General features: G+C 37.1%; 1 protein-coding gene across 2 annotated transcripts in view; it reads left to right on the top strand.

The window, feature by feature from the left end:
* Window positions 1-12,324, top strand: part of LOC137390088 (plasma membrane calcium-transporting ATPase 2-like) — a 66,973-nt gene that overhangs the window by 27,075 nt on the left and 27,574 nt on the right. For both annotated transcript variants that reach the window (XR_010978095.1, XM_068076336.1), the window contains exons 4-10: window positions 105-293; window positions 3,488-3,721; window positions 4,506-4,631; window positions 4,905-5,063; window positions 5,610-5,630; window positions 9,386-9,415; window positions 11,056-11,181. Coding sequence is in view for 1 of the 2 variants with exons in the window: in XM_068076336.1 (XP_067932437.1) it covers window positions 105-293; window positions 3,488-3,721; window positions 4,506-4,631; window positions 4,905-5,063; window positions 5,610-5,630; window positions 9,386-9,415; window positions 11,056-11,181 (885 nt within the window). In the remaining variant the exon portion in view is untranslated. The remainder of the gene's footprint in view (window positions 1-104; window positions 294-3,487; window positions 3,722-4,505; window positions 4,632-4,904; window positions 5,064-5,609; window positions 5,631-9,385; window positions 9,416-11,055; window positions 11,182-12,324) is intronic.

Below are 12,324 nucleotides of genomic sequence, written 5' to 3' on the forward strand. Positions count from 1 at the left end.
CATGAAAACTTAAACATAAGCCTTTCCTTGTCTCCTTGTTAGTTGTCTAGTCATTTCAGTCCTCATAATTGAAGACTGAGGCTATGTTCTATTGTTGATTGTAGGTTTGGGTGGCAGTCCAGGTGAGATCAAGGAGCACCAAATTAAGTACGGAGCTAATGTCATTCCTCCAAAACCACCCAAGACATTTCTACAGCTGGTCTGGGAGGCCCTGCAGGATGTCACACTAATAATTCTAATAATAGCCGCCATTATATCTCTTGCTCTCTCCTTCGTGCCCAGCTCTGGCTGTCGTGAGTTCTATCTCCTATAGACATTACAAACTTCTGTTTTCCATCTTGATTTATAAATTTTTTTCAACAAGTAGGAATATTGACCTCGTGACCAATAGTTTCCCTCTAGTCTCTTGCTCTTTTCTCTAGGAGGTTGAATGCATTCAGTCATACCACGACATACGAGTGCCCAACATGTGAGAAGATTGAGATACGAGTAAAATTTCAAGCAAGTTTCTCTCTTGAGATACGAGTAATCTTCGAGATACGAGCCGGTTCTCGATGGCCACTATATATGGCAAAGTATGTGAGAGGCCGTTTTTGAGAACAGCATCGCTTAGTCCTTCTCGAATCAGTTTAAAAAAAGTTTTTAAAAGGTCGCTTAAAAGCTATAGTAAATCGAGGCAGAAAAGCGTCAAACAGTAAAAAAATTAAATTCAGGTGACAAAATTAGAGTAAGTTTAGTAAATGATTAAAATTTACCTTCAAGTGTGTGTTTAGTAAGCTAAATTCTTGTAAATTAATTTCAAAGTTTCTGTTGCGTAGCATCACAGAAGTTTATTGTACCGAACGCGTTGCTATCAAGTTTCTCTCAGACCGCCGCTAGCCACTAAGTCTTTTTCAAAGGTAAAAACTTACTGTAGTGTACATAGTAATGTTACATTTTATAGCAGATTCTAGTTAGCGTTAGTTAGCGATGTTAGCGTAGGTACTGAATTACAAAAATTAAAAACATGTTTTTCTACTGCAATATCTTGTTTTATGTGGTTTCTTTCATCGTATGGTAATGGATTAATTTGTATTTAAATATTTTATATAGGAAATAGTGCCTTGAGACACGAGTTAATTGACATGCTAGCTCAGCTGTAGAACGAATTAGGCTGGTATCACTATGTTTCCATGACTCACATCATTCGCATCATTCGCATGATTCGCAAGTTGAGTTACTTTGCAATCGAGTGTTTCAATGAACACCTGTCGATGCGGATTTAACGCCAGCGCTTGACACCATAGGTCAAGTATTAGCTCAATTAATGACTCTATAAATAGCTATGCAGTCTTGTCATGCTAAGCTGAGCAGCAATCGTTCGGAACTGCTGAAACCGAAATAAAAACGACTGAAGCGTGAAAATGTTTTTAATGTAATAGCCATCGATATTCTAATGCGCATTAATCGCAAGTGCCGTTTTCATGATTTGCAAGCACGATGGATTCCGTTTATGCCGTTTCCATGCCGGGGATAACTTGCGGATTGGCTCAAATTCGCGGATTATGCGCGTCATGGAAACCTAGTGTATGTCGAGGTATGACTGTAGCTTCATTAATGATCTTCGTGTGTGTGGGTGTATTTAATACCCTAACTGTTGCAAGCATTTGGTATCTTACATTCAGAATCCGGATCCGATTGCTGAATAAGAACCCTGGTTTCCAGATATCTGCATTTTCCAATCGTGAGCAAACGAAAAGAATCAAGCTTTAGTGTTAGTTCCACAGGTGTCCTTCAGCGGGGATATTGCCGAAGCCGAGATCGGGCCGTAGTCTACACACACAAAATAACAACAAAGGTCCACGTAGTTCTGAGCAAAAACAAAAGTATCCATCCAAATATCTCACCAATCCGATGAGCAGCACACACAAAAACTAAACCAATCGACAGCGCCACCCATCATGTCAAAATATTCCAAGTTTCAAGTCATGTCTTGCACAACTCACCTTATGGTTTGTCAAAACTTGTCCCAAAGTCCCTATTAATTTGAGACTGTCCAATATCCGTTTTAGAAATGGTTGCCGCTAGCCTAGCCTAACGTCCTGATTCAACATCTTAGTAACTATCGGAGCAATGCTGAGTGCTCCTAATCTTTTTGAATCTTTCTTGAGCATGCAAGAACCAATCAAAATCGGGGTAACACTATTGTAAACAAAACTTAAGAGGGACTCAAAAAGATCGAGAGCACTCAGCAATGCCCCGATAGTTACTAAGATGTTAAATCAGAACGTTAGGCTAGGCTAGCGGCGACAATTTCTAAAACGAATATTAGACAGTCTCAAATTAATAAGGACTTTGGGACAAGTTTTGACAAACCATAAGGTGAGTTGTGCAAGACATGGCTTGAAACTTGGAATATTTTGACATGATGGGTGGCGCTGTCGATTGGTTTAGTTTTTGTGTGTGCTGCTCATCGGATTGGTGAGATATTTGGGTGGATATTTTTGTTTTTGCTCAGAACTACGTGGACCTTTGTTGTTATTTTGTGTGTGTAGACTACGGCCCGGTCTCGGCTTCGGCAATATACCCGCTAAAGGACACCTGTGGTTAGTTCTATACAAACTATGTAGCTTTTAATTTAAGCTGACTTGACTGTGCTTGTATGAATAAATAAAGCAGCGATTGAAAAACAAAATATCCGTTCTTGTATATAATTTTATTAAATTAAAGTTAGATCACAAACAAGTAGTTGGGTGGCTTAGGAAGAAGTCAAAAACTTTGTCGATATAGAGTGTAAGTAATCTTCACAATATTTTGCTGTTGATCATAATAAATGAACCCATCAGTATTTACAGATTTAAGGTGGTGGAATGTGAAAAGAATATGTTAAAATTAGAGGATAGTATTAGGTATGTTTGAGGAAGTAGTAACATAGGAAGAATGGTTACAGGGCAGACAACTCTGGTTTAAATCGCCAAATAACGAACTAAGTCTCATTCAGATGCTCTCCTTTTTGCTGCAAATCTCCAAAAAAATCTTCATTCAAGTTGACATGCAACTCACCTGATTATGTTGGTGATTTATTCAGGGAAGGTCTGTTCAACTTTTGCATCGACGAAGGTTGTTTATCCACGGGACATTCAAGGGCAGCATGCTTGCGAGCCATTCGATACTGTGACAACACCAACAACAGAGAGACATATAATCAATACAGTTACTGTCCGCTATTAGTCAAATTAGACAAATCATCTCAACTTAGTTTTTTGTATATATGTAGAATTGTTGTTTTTTGGTGATTGAAAATAGCTAATGTCGGAAATAATACGGAATGTCTTGTGTTACTCAACATCTTTCAGATATCCCAAAACCTGGATAAGGAGCCATCGGCAAATTCTAAACCTGTCAATCACTCATTTACACGCCTTATTCTGACACGCAATCAGAATGGTGGATTCATACAATCTTGATTGTGTATTTTTTCTGTTCATTAAGCGCTGAACTGTTGTAGAAGACGAAGAGGGGGCTGATCACCCCGGCTGGATAGAGGGTGTAGCCATCTTAGGAGCGGTGATTATTGTCGTACTTGTCACAGCATTCAATGATTGGAGAAAGGAGATACAGTTCAGAGGTCTGCAGGAGCGTATTGATAACGACCACAAATTTGCAGTTATCAGACTGGGCAGGGTTGAGCAAATCCCAGTCAGTGACATCGTTGTGGGAGATATCGCTCAGGTGAAATATGGTAGGTACGGAGAGGAATGGTATTGGTAAACAATGGTATTGGTGTGAAATAAACAATAACAAAACAGTAATAACATAGTTGGTAAGTGCAGGAAGCAATAACATTAATATTTTCAGGAGTCTATATGTTTTGTTACTATCACTTACCATGGGTTGAGGAAAAACTACTTGACCAACCGCTAGATGCGCATGCATATACCTACCGCTGTTACACGAAAAACGAGGGCAGTTTCATACAACACCAGGTCTGTTATGTACAATATCAGGTCTGTTACATACAACCCAAGTCTGTTACATATAATACCAGGTCTGTTACTTACAATACCAGGTCTGTTACATACAAAACCAGGTCGGTTAAATACAACCCAGGTCTGTTGCATACAATACGAGGTCTGTTACATACATAATCAGGTCTGTTACATACAACACCAGGTCTGTTAAATACAACCCAGGTCTGTTACATACAATACCAAGGCGTCATCAGCTGCGGGTTTCAACCAGAGCTACTACAAAAGAAAATATTAAAAGGCTTCCTGCTGCTAGCAATTTTCAAGCCAGCCATATGAATAAGATTAAGTTATTCTTATATAAGTGTGGGGAAGAGTGGTACAATATACCTTTTTATGGCAATAAAGCAGCATTCTGTAGTTTGCGCAGACAAATTTTTTGGTAGCGGCGTCTGGCTGTTTGTTGGGATTATTTTACGTTAGTTTACCATAAATTTAATAATGATCTCTTCTGTTTAGTTGGCATGTTTACAAGTTATTTGTTTCATCACTATTTAGGAGACCTCCTACCTGCCGATGGTATCCTCATTCAAGGTAGTGATTTGCAAATCGACGAGTCTTCGCTGACCGGAGAGTCGGACCTAATGAAGAAATCAGTAGAGAGAGACCCCATGTTACTATCTGGTAAGGAACCATCAGTTGCAGAGATGTTGGGTGGCAGTTTTTTCTAGTACATTGTTCCCATCAGGTCAAGTTGTCTTCCAATAGGTCTTATAGATGTTAACCAACAATAGCACCCATATGAAAGTACAATTTTCTGCCGGGAAAATATTATTGATCATGGATTTTTGAATTTGTCTGCGGAGTTTTTTTTTCCAAGTTCTGTTCATTGTTTAGTGATAGTCCCGGCTATACGAGTCAGCGATGATCAGGCTAGCCATAGTATTTTATGTGCAGGAACACATGTAATGGAAGGCAGTGGAAAGATGGTTGTAACAGCTGTCGGTGTAAACTCGCAGGCAGGGATCATCATGGAGCTATTGAATGCAGCGCATCAGTCTGGTCAGGTTGAGGAAGTTCCGAAGGAAGCTCAGGGAAATGGCAAGGCAGCATATGGTAATATATTTATTATTACACTTTCCTATAAAACTAATACATCTAGTGTTTAGTATTAGGACAAATGAACATACTATAGTTTTCAAACTTCGGGTAGAAGTAATCGACACTATAAGGATTTCTTGTAACATGATGTGAACAAAGGGACCTCTGGTTGGAAAAGGCCTATACCCAGTAAAAAAAGACAGTAGCCAAAATGTGGCTAACAGGGGCCCAGATGCATCGTATCTAAACAGGACACATTTATAATGGGCCAAAACAAGAAAGTTTATTCCCAATGGATTATTTTATTTGTTTTCACCGCAGGCTGTTTTTTACGCGAGACCGGTTTTAGGATGACGACGGGTCTTCACACAAGCAACTGAGTGTACATGCACAATGATCTCTATGTGTAAACATTCGGTGTCAATCGAGAATGCTCAGTAACCCACTTCACTCATTTTTCTCACTTAATGAAATACATATCATATTATCATATATCATATATTATATCATCGCTTTTATGAGTGCTTGAAATAGAATTTTAATATCTCTTCACTTTTGTAGCCGTGCCAGCCGAACAGCCATGTAAGTTAATCTTTTTTCGTAATTTCTCTTCAATATTACTTTTACTTGTTGCTGTTGAATGTTTGTTATCACCGTGTAAGTCTTTTGCAACTTGCTTTTAGGATAGTGTTTGCAATACACGGTAGTATGGGCTCCTAGATGTATGTCTGTTCGTAGCCTGTGGGATTGCCGAGTAGTGGTGTGGTGTATGATCTATAGATTTAGGATTCTCTATGCAATTTGTACATTGGACCATGTTGTGGTCTATGGTCTTAAAAATACGAAATACTATTCATGTCTGTAAATAAAAACTAGTGAATTATTTGACAGGGTAAGTTGGTTAATGTAGGTAGGAGACACTTTGCACTGTCATCCTTTTATTTCTTGCAAGGGTTAAAATTAAGCTTTTTCCCTTGTTGTTGAAGTTGCATTTTTGCACGCTCGCTGTTATAGAGTTTGCTGGTTCAGCATTAATCATATAGAGTCATCTCACAACAAATATTACTTTAGAGTGTAAACTTCCAATATGGCGTTTACACATACAGTTGCAATATATTAGGCTAAATGATTGGCTTTGATGTTGAAAAATGAAGTCGTTTAGGTAATAAAATTGTGTTGGCTTCTAGAAAATGCAGTTGAACAACACATTATTAATTCATATACCACATCATATGAGGTGTGTATACATTCCATCTTGGCTTTGTTGCCAAGTACTAGTAATATGAATCTGAATTCAACTTTAATTTTTGATGCTATGAAAGTAAAACCATTTTTTATCCTTTCAAAGTATAGCCATTTTGATTCTCTAAAAGTAAAATCATGTGAATTTTTTGAAAGCATTCTGATTCATTGAAAGAAATATCAAGTCAATTATTGAAAGAGAAGCAGGTCAATTCTCAAGACGGAAAACTTCAAGTGTAAGGCTTATTTAAGGCTTATTCACTGGATACCTTCATGTAAATACCTCTATTCTTCTGGCTGCTGACTATTCTTGATTTGTAGGATTTTTAGCTTGACTCGCTCTCGCCATCTTATACTTAATATGCCATGAACAGATCAGAGATATTTATCTTAAAGTTATTCTGTCTGCTGTTATCATAGTCGTAGCCTTTTCATCTTAAATAGCTTAGGCTGTGCTCTTAAAATCATGCTTTTTGTACCATACTTCCGCATAGACCATGTGCCACCGTATATTGCATAGAGCTGAGTAGCTGTCGAGAAACTTCTAGATTATTACTTATTTTTACTTGAAGGACTCTAACAAAGCTTAGGTTTAATTGAAGGACTTTAACAAAGCTTAGGTTTAATTGAAGGACTTTAGCAGAGCCTTTCAGCAATAATAATGCTATTATTATTGATTTCTAACAAGTTGCAGGTCATGGAAATAAATTGATATCATTAAAAAAATTCTGCGTATTGGAGGCAAATACAAACGTCTCCCTTTAACTTGATGTTAATATCACAGCTGCGGTATTTTATATGGAGTTGTCTCACCCTTACTCGCTTTCCTCGAGAGTAAGTAATTTATTTTAAAGGTTAGCATTGTAAATTATTGTCAATTACATGTATTCAATAACAAACTGTCAATCTTAGTGCTTTTCATGCCATTTTTATTTAAACATGCCAATTTATCTCGGTAAAACATTCCACGTTATTCAATGGCAAGGTGTCTATCTGATTGCATAGTAATCCAGCTGCGCATATCAGCTCTTTCATCTTGTCAATTCATTGGATATTCCGTTTCGTTGACGCCGCATCCGAACCAATGGTCTTGTGAGAGTTAAAAATGAAAATAGATTAATTGAGAGGACAGTATGAGCGCTATGCGACCTATGGTTACAAGCTTTCACCATCATCGGTTGCATTCAATCATTGACTGGCAATTGCGTCGTGCCATATTCAATTCTGTGTAGGAGGGAGGCAGCAGTTCATTATTGATGTCCTATTAATATCATATTTGTTTTCCCGTATGACAGCCGCCACGACTATCATAATGATACGAGATGAATTGATGCACGCAAGTAAATGTTAGCAGTTGGAGATGTTGACTCGACCGCTCGATTGGTATCCTTGGAAATTCATTGTCACTCTATTGACTTAATTGATGAACTATTCTTTGGTTGATGAGATGGCGTGTTTGAAATGATTAGTTGTATCCGAGAATGGTAGAAACTGACTGCGTACACTATGTGTACACTATCTGGGGATTCTCTCTTGAGTTCTAGACAATCCCATGTGAACGGATTTAGGATGCGATTGATTAGTTTAATTGACAATGTGAATACCAAATATGCATAATTTCTTTTCATTCCTTTTGGTTCTACGTAGACGTAGACCCAAGTGATGAATTTAGTCCAGCTACGAGGCCAAGGATAATAGATTGCCTATAGTCACCAACTACCTTGTATGTCTGCATGTTTTAGACAAAAAATTTGTTTAACGTTCATTTTAGGGTTTTTAAGATTTTGGTAGATTTATGAATTTTATTCCGTTACCCAAATCCAAAGGTTGCTGGTGCTCAGTTTTACTCATGAAAAGAATTCTAGGTGTCATGTTAGCATATACATGCAAGAGTCATGTTAGCATACACATGCAGTAGTCATGTTAGCATACACATGCAGTAGTCATGTTAGCATATACATGCAGTAGTCATGTTAGCATACACATGCAGTAGTCATGTTAGCATATACATGCAGTAGTCATGTTAGCATATACATGCAAGAGTCATGTTAGCATACACATGCAGTAGTCATGTTAGCATTTACATGCAGTAGTCATGTTAGCATACACATGCAGGAGTCATGTTAGCATACACATGCAGGAGTCATGTTAGCATACACGTGCAGTAGTCATGTTAGCATAAACATGCAGTAGTTATGTTAGCATATACATGTAGGATTTATGTTAGCATATACACGCAGGAGTCATGTTAGCATATGCACGCAGGAGTAATGTTAGCATATACAGGCAGGAGTCATGTTAGCATACACATGGCTATGCCAATAACTTGGCTATGCCAAAAATAGATCTACAACTATTTGATTCATTACTGATTTTCAGGTAAATAAGGTTTCAGGGCGTTTAACTAGTAGATCAAAGATGGACAGTTGCTTTTTAATCCATGCTGCACGTAAGTGTTTGTATAAATGAGTGAGCATTGAGCCACCTATGTTGATTAAAAGCTTCAAATAATACACCACTAAAGAAAGATTAATCTTTCCAAAAATCTGCCCTGAAGGATCCTCCATTCTATAGAAATGTTATCTGTGAAATACTTTAACTGCTATCATAGTCAGATGGTATTAAGGACTGTGTCTTGTAACTGCAGCTGACACCCTTGATCTCAGCTATGATACAAAGATTAACATGTTTTAGTGAAGTTTCCAATGTTTAAATATAAATAGCCTTCAAAGAAAACCTTTGAAATTGTGAATTGATAAATGAACGGAATTAATAATTGTAAATTACTGTGGACAGTTTAGTAGTTCATCGATCTACTTTAGTAGCGACACACAATTCTACTCAACAGTACAAAATTCGATTAGCGGAAGATTTCTCTTAGTGTACCAGAACTTGCCTGTAATTATTTCTTCCAAGGAATTATAACTCCAATGAAAGCTACTGTCAAACCCTGAAAATGCTGTGTATGTTTGTTTTCAGGGGCTTACCAGTTCATTAGCTGTGAGTGTGTGTTTGTGTTGAGAGATGTTGTGTGTAATGGAGCTTATATTACCTGTCAGTATAAATCAAATAATAGATCTCTTCATTTTCTGTAGTACTTAATGAGGCCAACAAGAAAGCTGCAGGTAACTGGCATTCTCTCAACGCTTATGAAGGATTTATTCTATACAACTGGGTTTTGCAGCTACACTTACCTCTAGACTAACTATAAGCAGCGGGTGGTGTGAATTCACTGTTTTGACGGATTTTGCTGGCAGTGTAGCCAAGTAGATGTTGTATTTTATTATTTCGCTCTCATCTATGTGCTACACTCTCCACTAGTAGTCCCTAACTCTTGCACTATTTCTATCATTTTGTTCCAATCAAAAGCAACATTTAGCATAATTAACTAAGCTGATATTTCTTTTCTAGTTTCAGCGACGAGATTGTCGCCTTGATTGGCTTTACATCATTTAATTTTATAGTTTTTTCTTGCAATTCCGTCAATGCTAGCTCGAGCTAATTTGTTTCAGTTTATCACAAAAAAAATACATTTTAGTAGATCTGCTATTTAAATCATTGTGCGTTTACTCAAACAAAATACTTGATAAAGAGTGGATGTAATAGTATGGTTAATTCCATATATTTTGCTAGGCTATCCGTTCAACTAGCGGTGTCACAACACTCTACTTTTGATAGTCATCTTGCTGCTTTAAGATGCTTCTTAACAAAAGCTTTCACTGGTGTTCAATAAATAGGACTCGCAATATTCGTTTGTAACGAAAGACTCTGGTGAACTTTGTGGCTTTTAGTAAACTAAGTTTGATGATGAAAAATGCAAATTTTGATCGTGTTTCAAAATAAAACTGATTATGGTTGATAAGTAAATGAAACCATACTCGTAGGCTATCGGCTATCGTAATGCAATAATTGCCCATGGATTAAACACAAGCCATCTGAATTTTGGCAAAATATTTTTTTTGTCTGCTTCTAATTCGCTCATAATCTGAAATTCGTTCTGAATGATCGGGCTATCCAGTTTCTAGCAAAACTTATTAGATTATTAGATTGCTTTAGTGTATGTGGTAGTAGTGTACATGATACTAGTGTACACGGCAATATATTACATGGTACTAGTGTACCATGTAATATACTAGTGTACTACTACCATGTACACTCCTACCATGTACACTCCTACCTTAAGCCTGGTTCCCATATCGATTGCGAGACTCCGGCAGTAATATTGCGCAGCAAAGCGCTTGCGATGCTAGGCTCGGCAGCTTATGTTCACATAAAGCTGCATCGCTAATTACGGCATAAAAATGTTCGCTCGCTATGCCGTTTCGATAATGCTGACCTTCACCTGTACAATGCATTTCGGGAAGGTTTTGCCTGCGGCTCTTCACGAAATTTGAACAGCGCTAAACTCTTGCGTTGCCGCCAGCAACTATCGGCGGTACTCGGCGTGCAGGTTCCCATTTCACCGCTAATAGCCTGTTGTGCTGTCGCCTGTGCTTTGCAACGTATGTGGGAACTAGGCTTTACTGAACGTTAAACTAGTAGCTCTTGTGCAAAATCTCATTACTTATAAAAACTTTCCTACCGCCGACTCTAGCTAAGCAATTGTTTACATGTAGTTTGTGTATGCCTTTCTTGGGTAGTCTATAGTTTTCCCTAGAATGAGTCTGGTGGCATGGCAGTAGGTGTCTTCGTGTGGGATTTGGCTTGCTTATATGTTTATAAGGGTCTGCAGGTTCTAGATGCTAATCCACTCACCTTTTTATAGCCAACCAATCAAAAGAAGATGTTGCCAACAACTCCAAAGATGACAGCGAGGAAGACTCCAAGCTTAAAAACCAGTCAGTCTTACAGACGAAGCTCACTCGGCTCGCTATTCAGATAGGATATGCTGGTAGGCATGGCTATTCCTTTTTCGGCTATATGAAGTGGCATACTCTAGGAATATCATGTTGTAATGAGATGGTATACTCTAGGAATATCATGTTATATGAGATGGTATACTCTATGAATATCATGTTATATGAGATGGTATACTCTAGGAATATCATGTTATATGAGATGGTATATTCTAGAATATCATGTTGTAATGAGATGGTATACTCTAGGAATATCATGTTATATGAGATGGTATACTCTAGGAATATCATGTTATATGAGATGGTATATTCTAGAATATCATGTTATACGAGATGGTATACTCTATGAATATCATGTTATATGAGATGGCATACTCTAGGAATATCATGTTATATGAGATGGTATACTCTAGGAATATCATGTTGTAATGAGATGGTATACTCTAGGAATATCATGTTATATGAGATGGTATACTCTAGGAATATCATGTTATATGAGATGGTATATTCTAGAATATCATGTTATACGAGATGGTATACTCTATGAATATCATGTTATATGAGATGGCATACTCTAGGAATATCATGTTATATGAGATGGTATATTCTAGAATATCATGTTATATGAGATGGCATACTCTAGGAATATCATGTTGTAATGAGATGGTATACTTTAGTAATATCATGTTATATGAGATGGTATACTCTATGAATATCATGTTATATGAGATGGTATACTCTATGAATATCATGTTATATGAGATGGTATATTCTAGAATATCATGTTATACGAGATGGTATACTCTATGAATATCATGTTATATGAGATGGTATACTCTATGAATATCATGTTATATGAGATGGTATATTCTAGAATATCATGTTATATGAGATGGTATACTCTATGAATATCATGTTATATGAGATGGCATACTCTAGGAATATCATGTTATATGAGATGGTATAGTTTAGTAATATCATGTTATATGAGATGGTATACTCTATGAATATCATGTTATATGAGATGGTATACTCTATGAATATCATGTTATATGAGATGATATACTCTAGGAATATCATGTTATATGAGATGGTATACTTTAGTAATATCATGTTATATGAGATGGTATACTCTATGAATATCATGTTATATGAGATGGTATACTCTATGAATATCA

Source organism: Watersipora subatra, chromosome 3 (assembly GCF_963576615.1).
Source record: "Watersipora subatra chromosome 3, tzWatSuba1.1, whole genome shotgun sequence".
NCBI lineage: Eukaryota > Metazoa > Bryozoa > Gymnolaemata > Cheilostomatida > Watersiporidae > Watersipora > Watersipora subatra.